The sequence below is a fragment of the Solea senegalensis genome, linkage group LG10 (assembly GCF_019176455.1).
Source record: "Solea senegalensis isolate Sse05_10M linkage group LG10, IFAPA_SoseM_1, whole genome shotgun sequence".
Classification (NCBI taxonomy): domain Eukaryota; kingdom Metazoa; phylum Chordata; class Actinopteri; order Pleuronectiformes; family Soleidae; genus Solea; species Solea senegalensis.
The window spans coordinates 15778120-15798528 of NC_058030.1; the positions used below are offsets into that span (position 1 = coordinate 15778120).

The 20409-nt window shown below is 42.8% G+C and overlaps 1 protein-coding gene across 6 annotated transcripts in view; it reads left to right on the forward strand.

Annotated features, from left to right (window-relative positions):
• The window catches only part of syt7a (synaptotagmin VIIa), a 64488-nt gene extending 53261 nt beyond the window's left edge, over nt 1-11227 (forward strand). For 4 of the 6 annotated variants that reach the window (XM_044035257.1, XM_044035258.1, XM_044035255.1 and 1 more), the window contains 6 exons: nt 5674-5776; nt 7536-7803; nt 8649-8818; nt 9148-9262; nt 9896-10095; nt 11077-11227. In XM_044035257.1, the coding sequence (XP_043891192.1) occupies nt 5674-5776; nt 7536-7803; nt 8649-8818; nt 9148-9262; nt 9896-10095; nt 11077-11181 (961 nt within the window). In that variant the 3' untranslated portion in view covers nt 11182-11227. Of the gene's footprint in view, nt 1-5673; nt 5777-7535; nt 7804-8648; nt 8819-8923; nt 9047-9147; nt 9263-9895; nt 10096-11076 lie in introns of those variants that run through there. The other 2 variants (XR_006361102.1, XR_006361101.1) reach the window with 2 other exon arrangements.
• Nucleotides 11228-20409: the final 9182 nt, after the last annotated feature.

Below are 20409 nucleotides of genomic sequence, written 5' to 3' on the forward strand. Positions count from 1 at the left end.
GGAAACAACAAAGCAGAGCAGCATAACAAGAGAGGATATTTGCATTTATCCTCCAGCTAAATGTTTATGCTTCATGGTTGCTTGGCAATAGGTGAAGATGAAGCTAAACAAGGACACTCTTATCCCCACTGGTCACAAGAAGGTGTTATAATGTGTGGTATGTATTACACGTCTTCACTGGATGAAAGCATTTATCAGTGGTGTTTTTTTATGAAGTGAAGTAGGAGCTGACAGACTATTTGAACTGCACTGTAGTTGATGGTAGTGGTGGTGGAGACTTTCAAACCACGGCTAAACACTTGCACACAAGAGTGAGGGAGAGGTGGTTGTAAAAAAAAAAAAAAAATAGCAAAGGCACTAAATTGGGTGTTGCTTCAATCCTGAGTCCACACATGCTGAGATGTTTACATCGCAGTCATCAATAGGTCGTGGAGCTTAGAAAGCTTAATTAGGGTTATAGAGTGGCTCGTTAAGGGCTCACTGGTCTTCACTTGTACATTCCTGTTGCGATTGAGTGAATCTATACTATGGCGTCTCCTCCTCGGTTGCTATAAAGAGAAACGGCAAATCCTCAAGAGCTTTGAATCTAGAATTCTGCTTGAGCAGCAGCAGCACAACATTCCAGTGAGGATGGATGTTCATGGCAGAGGAGGCAGGATGTGTCTTTGTGCCACTTAGACAGTGAATCCATGCCTTTGGTCTTTCAGTTAATCATCCATGCGCGTTGCATCATTTTGCGTAAGCCAGTGAGGTTGTTTCTTGTTTCTGAATACATTGTGGAGATATTAATAGATGTGGATGTATATTTCTCCGCATCAAAGACGTGATGCATCCTGGGATTCGTCGAGTGCCTGTTAATTGCCTGCTGAGCCATATCATATCGCTTTATAATTTATGGGTTTATCACAATGCTTAACTTGACATGAAATGGCGACGACAAATGGCTGTTTTCGGCTAAAATTCAATCAATTCAAATACATGTTTGTTTAACGTCATTGCAATGTGCTTCTGTGTCGTAGTCTTAGAAAGAGGAGTTTAACCTTAATGTGGAGAAGGGTGGTGTGTTTAGGTCAGCATAACGTTAGATCATTCTTTGGTCACATACATTTTAAGCTAATATAAATGGGTTCTTTTGAAGCGCGTTTCCAGATATCATCGCCTTTATGTACATAAATATACAAATCAATTATGTTACGCTCGGAAAGTCTGACACAGTGCTCCTCCTGTGACGGGGGCTTTTGCAGGCCCGACTAATCAGTCGAGTCCTCAGGGGCTCTGGATAAGACTCTGCCCCTGAAGCTTTGGCTCCCTGTGGCCACCGTGCTCATGCTCACATCACAGGGGAAACGCTGAGATGCATTCAGATATATGCTTCGAGAGGAGGGAGAGTAGATGGCACTGGGGTCGAAGACAAGAGCCACAAAGCGAGAAGGAGGGAGTGCGATTATAGTATATCCATCTATGTGTCAGCGGAGGATGAGAGAAAAATCAGAGTGCAAATCCATCTTCTGTACATGAGAGCAATGGGCTTTATATGCTCGGATCCATGCATTATGTGGGGCTGACGGCAGCTCTCTAGCCAGCAGTTATATGCCGCTACACACGCTCATCTCATACGTCCAGATAGATGGATGGGGGTTGGGTAGACAAGCTATTAGGAGCATTAACCTGGGACTCCTGCAGTGTCCTGCCTCAGAACAGGTGGCACATCTGCAGCGGCCTGCACCTCGGAGGCAATCGGTCAATTTAATCAGGATTCTAAACATTTGTGTTCAGTGTTTTAATGGACACTGCACTTCATGTTTTCACGTTGTTGAAATTTGCTGAAATGATTGGGTAGTTATTTTATTGGACCTCGGAGGCATGGATGCTCTGAACTATAACAGTCTTCTTCTAAATTTAAAAGTAATCATAAACAGCATCTCTCGGTTAGTATCGGCGAAGTGTAAATTAGAAGATGTTGTACAGTTGAAGTAAAAAAAACAAACAAAACCGCTCCTTCTTCCTGAAATAGATTTAAACGATGCTATTTTAGATTCATTTCCACCTCCAGAAAGCAGGAAGTAATTTGTTACCAGTGCGTGTGTGTGTGTGTGTGTGTGAGAGTGTGTGTGTGAGTGTGTGTGCAGCAGCAACAGCATTTGCAGTTGTAGCCTGAGAAGTGAAGCGGTAGAGATGACTGGCTGATTCTTGTGTGACCATACATGTGTTCCATGTGAATAATATAGTTATGTAACAGTGCGGTGCTTCACTGCCGTGGTTGTGACCCTGTGTGATTCGGGAAAGTATGCTGTGGCCCTGGAGAATGACCGATGTAGTGGGAGCAAGAAACTGAGCCTAGGACATGGAAATTCATCAATTCATGGTCTCAGGCAAGCATGTTTGTTTGAGTGTGACATGTTTGCAGAGGGATGGGGAGTCTGAGTGTTTTGGAAAAAAAAGAAAAAAAGAAGCTTGGGCTGGGTTGGGCTTTCTTTCTCGCGTTTCTCCCCAGCCCAGAAGTGGAGTGTCTATCCCCCCTCCCCCTCTCTTCGAGCTGCTGGCCCTCGGTCAGGTAACAAAATAGGATAGTATCACAGGACGGTGAAACCCACAGTGGCCCCGCCTGCCTCCTTATGTCTGTTCATGTGAATGTGTGTGTCTGCGAGGCTCTCACCCGTACCTGTCATATATCCTATACCTTATATCTTCTCTGTTCTCACTGTGTTTGCCTGTTTGCTGCACCCAACCCACCATCCCCCCCCCTCCCCTTCCGTTAACACACCCTTCCCTTGCGCCCACTAACAACAACCACTTGTCATAGCACCCCAAACCCCCATATGGCCTGTGTTTCCAGAGCCGTTGCCATGCCAACAGCCCACTTTCTGTGTAGCTGTGGGAGAATTTGATCTGAACTCCAGTCCACTCTGCCTCCCACTGGACACTGTAGAGAACTGCAGGCTCCAAAACAGAAATGTCCTCATCAACCCCAAGGTTTCGACTGAAAAAGCAGCACAAACGTAGCAGTTTGTTGCACATCTGCCACATGTATTATTTGCTATTAGAAGTTACTTCATTTGAAATCAATCCCATTTTTTTTCAATAAAGTTTATAATCTGAAGGAAGTGCCTCATTTTTTTTTAACAGATCTGCAGCCCCAGATGCTTTGATTAAATGGCCCGGAGGCAGCATTGGAGCAGAGAAGCACCTCAGGTGCCGGTAGAAAGGCCATTCCCCGAGCTGCACTAGCTCTTACCTGAGAATGTACTGAACCCCTGAATGAAGCATGAAGGAGAATGAATAATTGAAGATGTTCACTCCTACATCAGTAGTTGGGAGGTGGTGGAGGAGGGAGGTGCCATCCTTCAAGTCTCTCTCTGAGCTTTAGAGCCCCTTTGAGCTCCTCCTCAGATCTTAGTTTAGTGTTTGTTTTTTTTCCACCCAGCCGTCTCAAACTTGTTGCCTGCAGTTTTTATGCATTACAGAAACAGGCCATTGAAAATGCATTTACCTCCCTTGGAAACTAATACAACTAACATCAAATTGATGAATATTCCCTTCCCTTCTCAAGAATGGTCAACATCCCTCCTTCCTTACCCCCGTCTCACTCCGGTTCCTCTGCTGGATGAAATGATTGTTTATTTGCTCGTCTCATTTGCTCGCTTTTTCTGTCTGTCTATTTGTCAGTATATTTTCCCTGGTTCTGTCCTTGTCTTCTGCTAAAATGAACACATTATTGCATTCAACATCAATTCTTATTGAAATTTGCAGTTTAGAATCTCTCAGTGGAAATTTTAGAGAATGCTGGCCAGACAGACAGACTTTCTATGGGCTTCTTGTTTTCTGCCTGTCCAAGGCATTGCCTTCACTCTTTGTGAGTGACACCTACTTGCATATATTACATATGCACATGTAGCCAATGCCCATCTGTGCTTTGGCCCCTGTGTTTCCAGTCCCCGAACTTTTAGAGTGTTACTAAATGTTTGGAAGAACCCAGTTAGACTGAAATTGACTTTCTAACAATCCATGTAACAACTTCCTCATTTGTAACACTCTAAATCTGCACTTCCTATGTTCTTACTCTTTGTGTTTTCAATGATATTATATTTTTTTTGTGCGGGATATCTACTTATTTCTCTTTCATTCTATATGTTATCTATCCATTTACTTCTGATCCCGGGGATCAATTCTATTTATTGTCCTTTTCTTTTTTCTTCTCTGTGCTCTTTTCCTCCCTTCAGCATGTTCACCCGTCTGTCTACTGTTAGAGATACTGTGTGTGCATAGTAGCTCTTTATTTTTGTCTCTTATTCTTTGAAACTTATCAGACTGACCAAACTAAGCCTCTCTTGTGTTTCCAGGCTGCCTTCATTCCCTATCTTTTCTTGCAGCTCTGTTTTTCTCTCTAATGTGCTGGTGTTTGTAAAGATCTCACCCTGTTTTGGTTTTGGTTTGTGTAACCTCACTGTTCATGCTATTAATACTTTCTATCTCTTCTTATACAGATAAATGTTTTCAGCTTGCTTTTCTACTTCTTGCATTCCGTGTGGAACCTTCTATCTTTACCAACAGTCTTTATGATTTCTGTCCAGTTTGTGTGTCTGCAACCTCTCTTTGTCGGCTCATTTCTTTTCTCCTCCTCTTGTGTTTCTTCTCTATTTACTATTCATTTACTGCCCAATGCCCAGTGTTTCTGTGTTTAGTCTCTCCATGTGCCTTAACCAGTCATTTATGGAGTGCTGTGTCTCCACTGTGTTGCATTACATTGGTCAGGACTTTTTTTTCATATACATTTGGTTGTTTCTTGTTCTATCTTTGTTGATTTTTTAGTTGTTTCCCCCTTTACTCTTTGTGATTCTTCTTGTTTTCATAATGTATGAACATAGAGATTTTTCTCCCAGAATGTTTGACCCACTCTAATGTTATGCTTTCAACATTTATTCATATTTGTACCTAAGTGCCAGCTGTGCCATGGGAGATCTTTGCTCTCTCATTTATGTCTTCTGTTGTTGATGCAAAGTTAATAACAGAGATTTAAACACACAAACACTTGCTGTTAAACGTCTAGTCCTATATGTTGCTATACATGTCTGTCTGTCTGTTTATCTGTACACCGTATATAGTAACATCGTGTTGCTATAGATGTCATTATACATGTGTGTCTTGTTACTGTCTTTTAGAGGGTTTGATGACATACTTTTTTGGTCATCGGTGATAATTGGTGTCTTTCAATTTTAAATTTAGCGTCTCTGTTTTGTGTTCTGTCTGAAAATGTCTTTGTTTACTTGATGGAGGTAACATTTCTGTCAAAGATATGGATGTTTGCCACACTGGACATATGTATAGTCATCTCAGATTCCAGGTTCCATCAAACACAAGTCCTCGCATCAAAAATGTCCTCAGTTCTAGTGCCCGCCGTTAATCTGTGGAATCTTTGGCAGATTTACTCGGCTTTGCTCGTGATAACTAGAGAGCAAACTACTTTGAAGTGTCATCCATCCAAAGAAAACTTGGACTCAATTGGTCATCTCAGATAGGCGTTTGTTTGTTTGTTTTCTTTTGAATGCACCAAACAGGTGCAGGTTGGACACCCTGTGTGCTCAGACATTCTCTCTTTCTGGATACGAGGTAGCTCCTCAGTATTTGTTCCTCACTGTTTTCCCTCCAGGTCAAACTGTGCTTTTCCTTTCACAGGGGCAACAAACCAGCTAACAGCCCTAAAGGCCGACCCCCTGATGCTGACGGTCACTCCTCCGTAACTGACCTTGCCAATTCTCTCACTGGAGACATGGTGATGGTAAGAACCACTGTTCCACCTCACATCAATCCTACGGTCACATATGCTTAAGAATCTCTATATACTCATTGGGTAACTGTATATACATGTAGACATCCATGACCATGGCCCCTGATCTGATGCTGTTTTCCAGAGTTAAGCAGACAAATGGTGTTGAGCCAGGAGTAAATGGCAAATAAAACAGTTTTTGGTAGTGGATTGATAAATACTACTTAGTAATCCTGGCACCTCCACAGTGTTTTTGTGATTGACTGAAAACAAAATAAAGAGCCTGTGTTCGATTGAGGGAAAATGTCACCCAGTACAAAGATGTAGCTGATGTGTTTCTGTGTTTTTAATTTTCTTTTTTTTTGTTGGTTTGTTTGTTTGCTTTTACAAAGAGCAGCCCTAAGGTACAGAATACGAAAAATAACCTCCCCATACATATTTATTAAGAATAATCTTAAAGAAACAAAGCAGTGATTTGTGTGTTGCACTTTATATTTCATATTAAATGGGGGGCATACACTGACAGAAACAGATTTTTAACCATTAGTTTGGATGATGCTCCTTTAATTGGAATGTCTGTAAAATTCCCACCCACCTAGTTTATAAAGCAGGTTGTCAGTGTTAATGTTTTAGTGTCAAGCCCAAGTCTATAATGACAACAGATGGCGCTGTATTTTCTTAGTCTTTTGATAGCTCCATAGAACCACGAAAGACATAAACTGAATGACCCTGACAGAACAATTTTGGCTGGTGATTGGTAATGAACCCACCATGAGACAGGCCTGATCAGCCAAAGTCAGTGTGAAACCGCAATAATGCAGTCTGTTCTTCAGTGATCGTACAGTCTATTTGTGTAATACTCAGGTGTCCACACACACACTTTTATCTTCCACGTGAGGCAGTTCTTGGCCATCAGTAAAGGGGCTTGTGCTGCCGAGCCGCACTCCGTGCACGGGTTGATTTAGAGCTGCTCATGGTAATAACACAGCTGCACACACAGGCAGCTCCCACAGTGGCAATCAAGTGAGACAAGCCATCCAAGGTGACTTGCACTGTTTGAAAAATTATACTTGGAATATTTCGCTCTTGTCTTGCCTGTCACTTCTGCAACCAACATCGACAAAATCTGAGTGAGTCTTTTTCCCTCCCACTTTGTAATTATAGCCCTGGCCTAAAGCACTGAAATCAGCTTTTTCATGTAATTTTACCAGAGAGCGTTTGCATGCAAAGCGATGATCAGGCAAGTCTTTTTAAAAGTGTCAGTGAAGGCTTTTTCCATAAAGTGGTTTCATAGAGAAACAAATAGAGGCCGGAGACGGAATGTGGAGCCATCAGGAGGAAACGCAGCTTTGGAAAAGTGCCTTCATGCTCATCCCACAATGCTTTGCTTCACTCACACTGTTTCTCAGCACAGCAATGTTTAGACCTTTTGTCACCTGGCAATATTTCCCCACTATACACAGAAAGGGATTTGTTTTATGTTGTGACAGACGGAGACAACAGCGACATTGTAAAAAGAAACTGCTGTAAAAGGTTGGAGTGTGACTGAAAACACAATGAAACGCCAAACAAATGTCTCAGAAGTGAATTAGACTGCTCAATAAAAGTACGAGCTGCAACTTTAACGTCAGACCTGAATATGCTGTGACAGAAAAGCAGCTAAAATCTCCTTCCTTTCAACAAGTCTGAGTGCACATGGCACATGTGCCCTTGGATGAAACTTGGATGCGTCACTGTTTATATTAATGTGACTGCCTCTGTGGCCTTGCAGCTGTCTCCGGGCTCGGAGGATGATGACGGTGAAGGGCCTATCAGTGAGAAGCTAGGACGGATTCAGTTCAGCATAGGTTACAGCTTCCAGAACACAACTCTCACCGTCAAAGTTCTCCGTGGTCAGGAGCTGCCAGCCAAAGACTTCTCTGGCACCTCTGACCCGTTTGTCAAGATCTACCTGCTGCCTGACAAGAAGCACAAGCTGGAAACCAAGATCAAGAGGAAAAACCTCAACCCCTACTGGAATGAGACTTTCCTCTTTGAAGGTGTGTTTCCTTTTCATTTCAGCTGCTAATCAGAAAACAGTTGTCATTTTGTTATCACACATTTTCTATTAACATCTTGTCATGCTGCTCATGTCCCTTTTTAGCATAAAAACTAAATGCTCTGCACATTTAAACAGTCACATCTTTAAATCATTATGCAAGTTGTTGGACATTTTGTAAAGATCTTAATAATAATCACACTGAAACCAGGAGCTGGAACGGAGGAAAAACAAACCTGGCTCTTTCCAAAAGTCCCAGATTTATTCACTAGGACTCAATATTTAGCACCACCGCTAACAACATTATAGGTACGGCATTTTAATCAAAATGGTATGCCACTCTCCACTAGAAAGCAGAAAAGTTCACTGACAAGTCTAATTTTCATTAGTCCCATCAAGCATTCTTCATAGTGAGAATGTTTTTTCAAAACAAACCTATCATCATTGGAGTGTGAAGCATCACAGTGAAGACAGACTGGTTTTGTTCAAAAAGAAAACAAAAAACAGCATCTTGAGTGCTGCAGATGTATAATAGCACTGTGTTTGGAGAACAGTGTCTCCGTAAATTATCTTACATTATGTTCAAATGACTAAGACCCATTCAACGTGCAGAACAATAGCCTGTGCTAGGTTTTTGTGAGTGGAGTGTGATGATCCTTCTCAGTCATCTGAGAGACTGTGCTGGCTGCTCCTGCAGTTTTTCAAATGCACTTTGGCCTTTGCCAAATTCATCCCGTTAGCCCGGTGCAGATTACACTCACTGTCTTTGTGCTTTGAAGAATGCGTGTTTCGCTCTCTGTAACTTAACTCGCCCTTCAGTCTTGTCTGTGTCTCTCTCCGTTTAAGGCTTCCCTTACGAGAAGGTGAGAGAGCGCACCCTCTACCTTCAGGTGTTGGACTATGACCGCTTCAGCAGGAATGACCCCATTGGAGAGGTTTCAATCCCCCTTAATAAGGTGGAACTGGGCCAGATAAAGACCTTCTGGAAGGAGCTCAAGCCCTGCAGTGATGGCAGTGTAAGAGAGGGCGGGCGTGGGCATCACACCAAATAGTGACAAACTCTGTGTTTCCATTCAAAATTTTGTGATTGCAAAATTAGCCTGATGCCATTTGTTGACCAGTTTCAGCATATGCTTGATGACGTCTGATATAATTTAAGAGTGAATGACGAGCACAGCTCTGCCAGCCTGGTCACTGGACCAAGGTGTTAGAGCAGAAAGAACAGTGTAAGATTTCACAAGCTAGTGAGTAATGCGTTGTTTGATATTCTCACATGAAATCTGATATACGACTGGGTGAATCATACTGTATTGTGTGTCTCTGTGTGCATGTGTGTGTTCCTCAGGGGAGACGAGGAGACCTACTAGTGTCTCTCTGCTATAATCCCACTGCCAACACCATCACTGTGAACATCATCAAAGCACGTAATCTCAAAGCCATGGATATCGGTGGCACCTCAGGTAGTGATTCCTCCTTGTTTGTTGAGTGTTGGCTCTCTCTGGCCTTTGTTCACTTGTCCAAAGTCCCCGCGACATTGGAAGTTCTGTCGCTTCACACGCAGCCCCGAGTCTGCTTTCAAACATTTTCTGACCTGTCCGTGCTGACGACAGTTACCGTCTGGCTCCTAAGCTGGGTCGCACCTCAGATAGCTGCAGCAGCAAGGTGACATTACATCAAGTGTCCCTCCCTTGGCCTCTCTCTATCTGGTTCTGTCTGTATATCTATGAGGATCTTCAGCCTCCCAGCCCAGTCTGTTGCTAGTATCAGCTCTTACTGTGAAAATCTTTTTTTGTGGTACGCTCTTGTAGAATTGCTGCTTTGTCTCTTCAGCGTCCATTACGGTTATGAAGTATGGTAATGCTCCAGAATTGGTAGCGCAAATATCAAGCTCCAGTTTCCATAAATACTTCCTCATTTGTATGTTTCCTAGCTCAGGAGACAACTTGACCTTGAGCTCAGACTAGGTTTCTGCTTCCCTGCTGCCTTACCTGACTTTACAAATTAAGAGGGTAATTGCAAATCTGACCCTCAAAGTGACCTTATCTGCACACCCTGATCTGCCCTCTTATGTAAACACTGTATCCGCCTTGCAGATCCATATGTGAAGGTGTGGCTGATGCACAAGGACAAGCGTGTAGAGAAGAAGAAGACAGTGGTGATGAAGTGCTGCCTGAACCCCATCTTCAACGAGTCCTTCCCTTTCGATGTACCTGCCCATGTGCTGAGGGAGACCACCATCATCATCACTGTCATGGACAAGGACAGGCTCAGCCGCAATGACGTTATTGGCAAGGTAACACAAACGTGTCAGCAGTTTATGATGCTGGTCAACAGCAACTTCTCTGAAACATTGCCAACATGTCTGAATTCAATTGAAAGGTTAAAGCGACGTGTGATACATTCCTCTCTCTGTGTTATAACATCTTAAGCATATTATGTATATAAAAAAAGGTAAATAAAATACATGTAACTTTACAAATGGGCCAATTTTTTGTTGTTGGGGAGAGTCGAGTTAAATCAATATGCCTAGAGATTATCTTGTTGTAGGAGAATTAAAATGGTGGTTTTAGTTGTCTGACTAAGCAAACTTGAGACTGGTATCCATCTTGTCACGTGACATGGCTGAATTTCTAGTTATTCTATACTGAAGCACTGTCTGACTTACATGAATTGTTCGTTGCATTCAAACATGAGTTCACACAATGCTGATTAAGCCTATCAGCTCCACATGACTCTCTGTGTCTCCAGTAAAGCCGTGTTTAGATCGTGTTGCCGGGAGACATTACCATGCTGCACGCAGTAAATGTTTTGCAGACAGATGGAGGCAACGGCAACATTGTTGTTCTAAAGTGAGACGGCTGCAAACAGGTTGGCGTATGACTGAAAACACAAAGAAGCAGCCACATAAAGTTTCAGAAGTGAATTTTTCTGGCAGTTTGATGGGATAAATGCTTTCTTGAACTCGGCCTTCCTTGCACTACCACTGCATTCACACAAATGCTCCCTCATTCAGGTGAGATAGTATTGCTTGACAGAGCGTGTTTGTCAGACAAAGGATGCGGCATAACAAAAATGTAGCTTTTTACCAAACAGAGGCAGAATAATTTCATCAACATCAACAAAAAAGCATCAAAAGTTATGCTTTGCAGCTTTAAGCACACCTTGAAGTCAGGATGGCCAGATTTTATTTTGAAATCCATCAGTGCTGCTGTTCCACATCTGGACGGGGACTGCAGTGTACATTTAAGTCCCTTTTCTTACCCCTGTCTCTTAGATCTACCTATCATGGAAGAGTGGACCCGCTGAGGTGAAGCACTGGAAAGACATGCTCGCTCGGCCACGTACCAACGTCGCCCAGTGGCACGCTCTCAAGGCCTGATCGCGCCGCCCAGCTTCCTCCATGGCCACTTCCTGTCTCCTCCCCCCCCTCCTTTATCCTCCCCTTCTCTCACTCCCGTCCTTATGCACAAGACTGACTTGCTGCCAGGCTGCGAAACACGGGTACAATTAGCCATCTGCTCTCTTAAACCTTTAAACTCTTTTCATTTACTCCTCTACGACAACTCTGTCCTCATCTGTTCCCTCCTCTCATACAGCCGTGTCTTAATTTACATCTCACCTGTTTGCCAATGGTCCCCCTGTTTCTGTCTCTCTTCTTGTCTGTCTCTCTGTCTGTCCTAATGCACCAGTCTGATGTTCAGTTGCTTTGTCTCGACCCCCTTGGTTCTAAACTGCACTGCAGCGCCTGACCCAATTAAGGTGCCAGTCCCGTGGGATCACAGAGAAAAAAAAAGAAATGATCTAATCTCACATAATCCTGTTGTATGACTATTCCAGGTACACAATGCTACACAGTATGTACTGTATGTACATATTAATATGAAGGCGTAAACATTGGTAGAACTCCTCCGTGCACATGACGGTATGTTATCATAGTCCGTCTGCTGTTTTCTGTCTCTCCTCTCTCTTAATTTGCCGCCTCGTCCTTGTCATCAGTCTCCTGTTTATGATATCCTGTCCCCCTCATTTCAGAACTCCCCCCTTCACTCAAGAGTGGTTTAATGTTCAGCTGAAGTTGTCAAAAGCAATCATTACTCAGTTTGTGATGAAACCAGCTGAACTCGAGATGAAGTTGTTGATACTGCTGTCTCCCTTTCTCCTGCTCTCCCTCCCTGTTTCCTGTCTATATTCTTCTAATTCTCCCCTTATTGTTCCCTCTTTCTTCACCTCTGGCACAATATAAGTGAACCCTCGTTACTGTCCCCCAATCCACTTTTTGGAGACCCCTTTGTCTCATCAGTGTGCTGTGGGTGCTCTGCCGTAGCTCCAACAAAAATAGAGAGTACATATATATATATATAAAAACAACTTAAAGTGAACTTTCCCAAGTTTGGAAAGCGGGAACACATTCAACTTTGAAATGGACTGCTCCTGTTTTTTTCCAGACAAAATGCCCTGACATGGAGAGAGAAAAAAGAAGATGAGAAAAAAAAAAAAATACCCAAGATATGATGATGTCATTTTTCACAGCATCACCACCTTAGGAAACCAATTTAAAATCTTCCAATGTGAATATGAAAACAGAAGCAAAAAGTCAAGTTTGTGCTGTTGGTGCACACATATTTGGTTGTGTGTGCACACTTGTGTGTTTATCGATGCTATGAATTCCTTGTGCTGCCCTGTGCTGTTGATTTGTACTGAAGGGGGATGATCTCCAGGGTTTTATGACTTGTATGGCGTGTTTACGTGTGTGTGTGTGTGTGCGTGTGCGTGCGTGCGCGTGTGTGTGTGTTCACAGGAGCAAAACAATTATGACGGCAGAAATCTTCTTCTCTTTTCTCTTTCTTATCTTGCTCTCTTCTTGCTCTTATTACTGCCATTGTTCCCCCAACCTCCTTTACTGCCCTGCCTTCTAAATGAGGAGACATTCTATCTGCACTTTTTGAAAATGTAATAACAATAATGATGTTGATGATCATGTTGATGATGATTATAGTGCTGGTGAAAATTAAGGGTGGAGCTTTGGAAAGGGTGAGCAGCAGTTGGGGAGAGGCGACATCTGCTCTGTGATTTCAGGGTATGGAGATGAAGATGAGGACACAGAGGATGGATGTAGGGCTCTCATCGTCCCCTCGTGGTTCCTCTTATTTTCCTCCATTCACCTGTGTACATGCATGCATGCATGTGATTGTTTGTGTACCAGCTACCGTACTCCTGGTGGAAGGATACTAGCGTCTGACATTTCAGATCAGGCCAATCTGTTCGTCACACAAAGCTGGTCAACACAACAGCATTAGTACACTATGTGTTGATCTAACAGCAGGTTTTGAGCTCTCGCGTCTGTGTGTGTATATCCGTGATGCTGGTGTATATCTGGGAACTGTACATCGTATGCGTTTGGGCTTTAAAACAGGAAGGGAAATAAGATAGCGAGGCCTTGTTTGACTTTTTGTTGTTCTTCACTGAAACTATCTAGGGCTGTGTATCACTGACAGTGGGTGTGATATGAGCCGATGGCCGGCTCTGCCACCCTGAGATTCTGTAGAAGCAGATAAGACATTATCTCATCCCCGAGTGCTTGAGAGCACCACAGAGTGGACTGGCATAGTTGCCCTGCTTGTTGGAAATAAAACGGTCAGAAAACAGCAACATGAATACACCAGCTGTTAGGAGCCTCGCACACAGATTGTTCTTATTTTTAATGGGTTATCTACTCTCTGTGTTTTATATCCATGAGGATCTATAGAGCATAATCCAGATGCAGATGCTGCAGCAAAGACTGATGTTCACTAAATGAAAATCTAAATTTTAAACATCTCTCAGGTAAGACTGAGCAAGCAAATATAATCAGTCATTTGTTTTTCACTTGCTGTGGTAATGCAGTATCAGTACTCGGGCTTGTTTTGATATATGCTAATGATAACCTGCTCACCATGAGACAAATTGAAAGATAGTCCAATTGTAGTGCTCAAGGTTTGTCACCGTGTCTTTAATTCTGAATGGTACACAACGTGCTGTGAAGTGTTCTTGGCAGTGTGCTTTGTGTGAATCTCGGTGCTGGCTGCTGTGATGCACTGATCCAGCGCCCTTCAGAACAATTGGCCAGCATGAAGCAGGGCTTGCTGTTTTGACAGTCACTGCCTGCAGTGTCACACTACATTACTCTGCTTTCAGGTGGTCAGAAAGGTGCAAAATCTGCTTCCTTGGACCTTGGGGAGGCTCTTAGTTTGCTGAGGTAATACTTGCCTAAGGCAAAAAGCATGAGAGCTCACATTAGTAACAATGACGGTGATGTGCAGGGATAAACGACTTGTCAGTCAGTGCGAGAAAAATAATCAGTGGGCGATCACTGACTGAAAACTAAACCTGGTTTAAATATGTAGATGCGCAGGTGACGAGTAAACACCTCAGCCGCTGCCTTTAAACAGAATACATCTTGCTCAAGGAGAGATAAATTGTTATGCTGCAGGGGTTTTTACAGTGCTTTGTCATCAATGACACTGTACTCTGGGGATGTGGTTTTATTTTTAGTAACACAATGCACAGTGTGATGCCGCTGATCCTCAAGGTAGGCTGGCAGCTGGGAGGGTACAAGGTGCAGGTTTTACATTACTTGGTGATTTCGAATGCAAACTCAAAACACAATATTGGCTATTTTTAGATTAGGTTCTTCAAAGGTCCCTCAGTAGGACTGTCATCAAATAATAGCAGGACATTACTGAGCCCCCCATAGATCCAAGAACTGATATGACACTTTATAAGTGTGCTGTTAATATGATTTTCACCTGTTGAAGTGTAGGCGAGGTATATCTGCCCTGCTTATTATGCAAAGATCGCTTCAGCAGGTGTCTAAGACTAAAACCCTAGGTAGACTTTCCAGCTACAGGCTCATCTCTGTTTGGACATAATCTGTACAGCAGAAACCTGCCAATTAAAGATAATCTGAGCAGAAAATCAAAGGAAAATCATAGACAGATTTATAGATCTGTCTAAATTAAAAGATTGTGTGATTGGCCATTGCCAAGAAATAGTCTATAGTGTTTGAACACTGTCCATAGTTATAAAATCTGTACTCATAAAATACAACACAGTCGGACTCCAGGAGGCAGAGTGTGTCAGTGGCAGTCCAGAAAGTTTCACACTCACTTATAATAGCCAGCAATCAAACAGCAGCACCATTAACATGGATATAAGCTCAGAGCCAAACAGTATAAAGGAGAGAGCAATTTCTAAATCCCAGTTTTATTATAGTGCCACCTGTCTCACACCTCTAAACTTATTGCATTTTGTTGGCAGCAACACTGTTGACTTTGACCTCCAATCACCCTGAGCTCATGAATACGTCGTGGCCACGTTGCAGATTTCCTCAGTCAAGACTTACTTCAGACGAGCTCCACTTTGTGTCCGTGCGTCGGCTCCTGCTCTGCTCTCCATCACCACTCGGCTCCCTGGCCAAGCCAACTGGTGCAGGTGTGGATAATTACTGTTTGATTACCGTAGTTAAACACACATTATGCAACGGTTAGCTCAGACCAGTCGCGAGCGAGTGACTTGATTGGACTGGAGGCATTTCTGAGTGCTGAGTCCACCAGCACAGAGACTTAAAACTGTAGTGTCAGTCCACTTCACAGGTGCTCACAATAATCATTCATTGCACTGACTGCCAGGCACCATCAACCTACACTGTTACACTGGCTATTTTTAGTTTCGGTGCACACATGATCACATTGCATAATGCTTGCGGTTCCCAGCGAAAATAGACCAAGAAAAGAACTGTTGATAATGATGTAAACATTCTACCGGCAATATTACAAAAAAAAAAATTGACTGTTGACACTTTCTGTTGTGTTACTGTCATTTTAGTGTCTAGTCTGTATCTGAATACATGAAAAACATTCTTTCCTCTTCTACCACTTTATCCTCCACATGAGGCGCACTGGTGCTAATCCCAGCTGACATAGGTCAAAAGTCCATCACAGGGCCACATAAAGACAAACTACCCTCCACTCTTACACCTACGGTCCATTTAGAGAATCTCCATGTTTTTTGGACTGTGGGAGGAAACTGGAGCAAACCCACGCACACACGGGGAGAACATGCAAACTCCACGCAGAAAGGCCCTTGTTCCGACTGTGTCGTGAACTCGGGTCTTTACAATTTACATATAATAACGTTAGAGCTGTAATTATTTTTAACAGGAGAAGCGCAGACACGCCCTCTCTGTCCATCTAAGTCAGAGATAAATCAGAAACTAAAGTCGTAAACATGATGGAGGCGTGGGGACACACGCCAGCGAGACGCAGCAGTCCCGGTGTACTTATGTGACATCAGGGAGGGAGATCATGGCAGTGAGTGGGCACCGGTGAGATAAGCATGATGACTCATATTAATGCAGAGAATATGTGAATCCCATGAAGACTAGCCATGCTTTAGGGCACAGCTAATGGGGATCCTAATAAAAAAACAAATGACTGAATATTGGAATACGATTAACACTAGACTAACATATTTCAACAAGTAGTGGCTGCATCAGGTATTGAAACATTGAAACAATGTCAAACTGTGTCCAGACAGCCAGGCTTGGTCATGGATGCTCTCTGTTACTGAAAATGTGGCTGCCAGCAGGGACAGAAGGAAGATTTTAGCTACTCAACAGAAGGCTCATCTAATAGGATCTATATCATCTTAGTCATCTTCTGCGCTAGCTGGTGGTGACTGGACTTGCTTGAGTTGCCTGTCATCCGTGAGACAGATTCTGCTATTGCATGGGTGTTGGAATTCATGAATGTTGTTCTGTGTGTGACTGTTTTTTGTTTTTTTGTTTTTTTTAGAAAGAGAGCTCAGGACAGCATTGTAGGTGGCTCATAGTTGTTGTTTTGTCCACTTCCTCTGTTGAGGCTTCCTTCACTCCCCTTTCAAACCATCTGTCTTCCCTGGCCAGAAAGCAAAGATTCTCATCCTCAAAAGACGTAGGTGGACAGCTGAGTCCTGTCCAGATGAGCTGGCTCTTCTATGCTGTGCCATGTGCTTATGCAGAGGTTGTTTGGTGTCTTCCATGAGCCGTTTCCTTGTCATCTTCTCTGCTTCTGTGGTAGGAATGCATGTGAAGAGGGATGTTGTTGCATCGTACGACACCATGGTTTCCTCCTAGTTTAGTTTAATTCCTTTGGCTTTGATTCCTGATGTGGTGAGGTGTGTTGCCGACCAGAGGTGCTAAATTTGCGGCTGGATAGTTTTGTGACGTCACTGAGTTGCTGCTGCTGCTGATGTCTGATGTCTTTGTCCTGCTTGTGCCCTTTAGGAAGTCCATAGATGAGATGAACGGAATCACCTGATATGTCAATATCTTAAGAGTATGTTTACCAATTTGTCTTACCATTAGACAGCATGTTCCAGCTGGACACTACAGTTTGTCAACTGCTCCCTCTCCAGCTTGTGTCAATCTAATAAATCTGAATAAAGGATTCCAAATACCAAGGTCACAAAATAACACGTTTAAACTTACTGATAGGGAGCAGTGGATTTACTCCTGTGTCCTGTCAAAGTAGCTGATTTACTCTATGGACTTTGGTGTGGGGAGCAAGCGGTTTACAAACTTCAGTTTCCAGGCAGAAAATACTGTCTAAAGACAGAATTTATTAGAAGAACCTTTTACTGAGTGGATAAAATCTGTTTTTCTTCAACATGGACATTCCCGTCCGTCACAGTCGCTGTATTTAGCACTAATTACCATGTGTTAGCATGCTAACAAACTAAACTCAGATCTGGAATGATGAGCATTGTCATTGTGAACCTGAAACTTCACTTTAATTACTGTTGTGCGTATCTGGATTTGCTGTATACTATGACTAACAGATTTGTCTCTTGGACTTCTCCATCTTCCCTGAGGTGTTTATTTATTTGTGGGTGTGTTTTTCCAAATGCCACCATCAGCCTTCCCCTCTGTTTATGTTGTAAACAACTTAAAGCTTTATTGGCTGAAGGGGTCACACCTGTTTTCCAAAGGATTGGTGAGGGACTCGTCTGAGGATAAATATATCCTTCTCTCAGCATCTTTCCTATTCTTTGCTAGTTTTCCTTAATAGATATGGCTTCTTTAGATGAGTGTCAGTGACTCACTCTGTTGGGAAGGTGCCTGCTGTGCAGCAGCTTGTGCAATAATAAATGAAATGTACACTGCTTTATGGAGAACGTCATGTGGATGTGAATTGAAATCAGGTTGTACTTATCTCCTCCTGGAGACACTGCATTCTGCTGAATCATATCATGACAGTTGAGTTCAGGAGTGTTTTGGGTCACCTTTGTCATTTGTCCAGTCGGTCCATGTGGGAGTCTTTCGCGACGCAGACAGACCTCGCCTCCTCCAACCACCCTTCCATTTGTTTTAAGCATCTGGTGAAAGCCAATGTGACCTCTCCCGATCAGGGTTTAAGTAACCATTATTCGAATGGAAACAAAATGAATATGAAAAACAATAAGTAATAATCTATTTTCTTTTGGATCACATTTGACTGTTGGTCAGTGTGTACGTGTGTGTGTGTGCTTGGTGTTCTTGTGTTTTGGTTTATTTCTTTATGGACATGTGATAAGAAAAATTCCTTCTGTTTTTGAAAACTTTATATGTAAATATTGTTGGTGAAATTTAACATTTGTTGTACGCTGAGTTTGTTTTCATTTGTCACACGAACTGATGAAGAAAACTATGATATTCATGAATAATAGTGGTGTTGTTGATGATGCTGAATCTGATTATACCTGCCCTTCTTGAATAAGGGCTTTCGATGTCTGCTGTATTTTTGTTGGAGGTGTCATGAGGTTGGGGCATGAGAAACAAAAAGGGAAGGAGTGATACCCAACACATCCCAGCTCTCTGTAGCAACACTGCCACATGCCTTCATATCCTTAACCTTACACACACACACACACACACGCACACATACACAGAGATGATGGCACAGATTGTGTTATATATGCCATAAAACATAACATATTTGTTTTTACAAACTGAATTTTCCATGACTGTGAGGGAACAGTTCACCTCACTGTGGAGTCGCTCTTCATTGGTTGCTTGGCATCACATCTAACCCTGTATGCTTCCAGGCTTTAGGATTTACTGTAATGCCATTGTGTTAGGCTGGATTGGCCCTGTACTGACACTGATGATGCCTTCCTTATTGAATTTGAAGTCATTATTGCTCTGCTTGAGGCCAGACATTGCAATGGGCATGTATGGAGAGGGGAGAGGAAGGGACACACACCATGCAACTGATGGTGTAATTTTGCATGCTCAATTAGACTTTATTTAGACTCTTATGTGGGTTGAACTCTTAATTGTCCCATCTCTCGATTCGGGGCAACCACCGTAATGTCAGACATAAAGGTCGAGTATACAGGAATAACAGACTGTCTTTTCATAGGCGGGCATGTAAACAGATTAAGTCAATCACAGAAATGCCAATGCCAAACTTAAGCTTCACGCTACTGAGGCTTACTGCAAGCACGGACATGTCATCGCTCGTCATCCCCGTCCTCTGCTTCAGTTCTCACCAGCACATGAATACCAAACCCAGATTCACGCTGTTTTTTTAGCCTCCCTAGACTTGTGTTTCTTGACATCATCGACCCTCGTGATCGCGGCCCGGGCTGTAATCTGATTGTCCCACCTCCTCCCTGTTGTTTGCTGGAGTATAAAAACACCATGATTAAATATTGCCGCCCAGGAACGTCCTGACCCCGATGTTTTTGTCTGCATCTCTGCAGATAAGAACACCACCACATAAATCATTGATGATTGACAGGGATTGCTTTTGGATTCATCTATACATCGTTTTAGTTTTAGAAAAGGCTGCAAACTCTACCTTTTTAAAGATAAAACACGAAAGAATGACATGATTACAAAATATGCCCTTTGTCTTTTTAACACAGATATAGTACATTCACTTTACTGCTGAATACAAATAAATAAACAAACTGCACAGTTGTTGTAGTCGCAGGTATGTTTGCTGCATGTGTCAGTGCCCCAACTTCCTTATTTTTGTTTATGCCATTACCTTATGTATCTGGGCGGGCCTGTGTACAGACAGGACATGGAGCTTATCACTTTCACATTACTTTTGGGACTGTTATAGTAGAGCAGATACTCCCAGCAGCTCCCAGTCTGCAGGGAGGCAGTGAAGGGACCAAGGATACTGCCTTCACTTGTAATACCGTCCTTAAAAGGAGTCTCAATGCAAGTCTCTTTCTCTCTCTCTCACCCACACACATACATACACACACACACACACACACAGCCTGCCATTTATTGATGCACTAAAATTAAATTCTGATTATTTTCCCTGAATCGAGATCCTTCAGAGTATTTTCTTTTCTTGTTGGTTGTAAATAGACCGTGTGAATCAGTTAGAGCAGCCTCTAACTCCTGCCATATATATGTGGATATTTTTTATCAGGTAGGTAATAAGCAATACACTTAACTGATCTTCTGCCGTACTTTGAAATATCACGTATAGAGTCAGATTGTGTGACGCCCTCTGCATTATGGGATGTTGAGGGTAGCACTCCTGTTTCTTCACCTCCTTTCTCAACTTGCCATGACCCACCTCTTCAA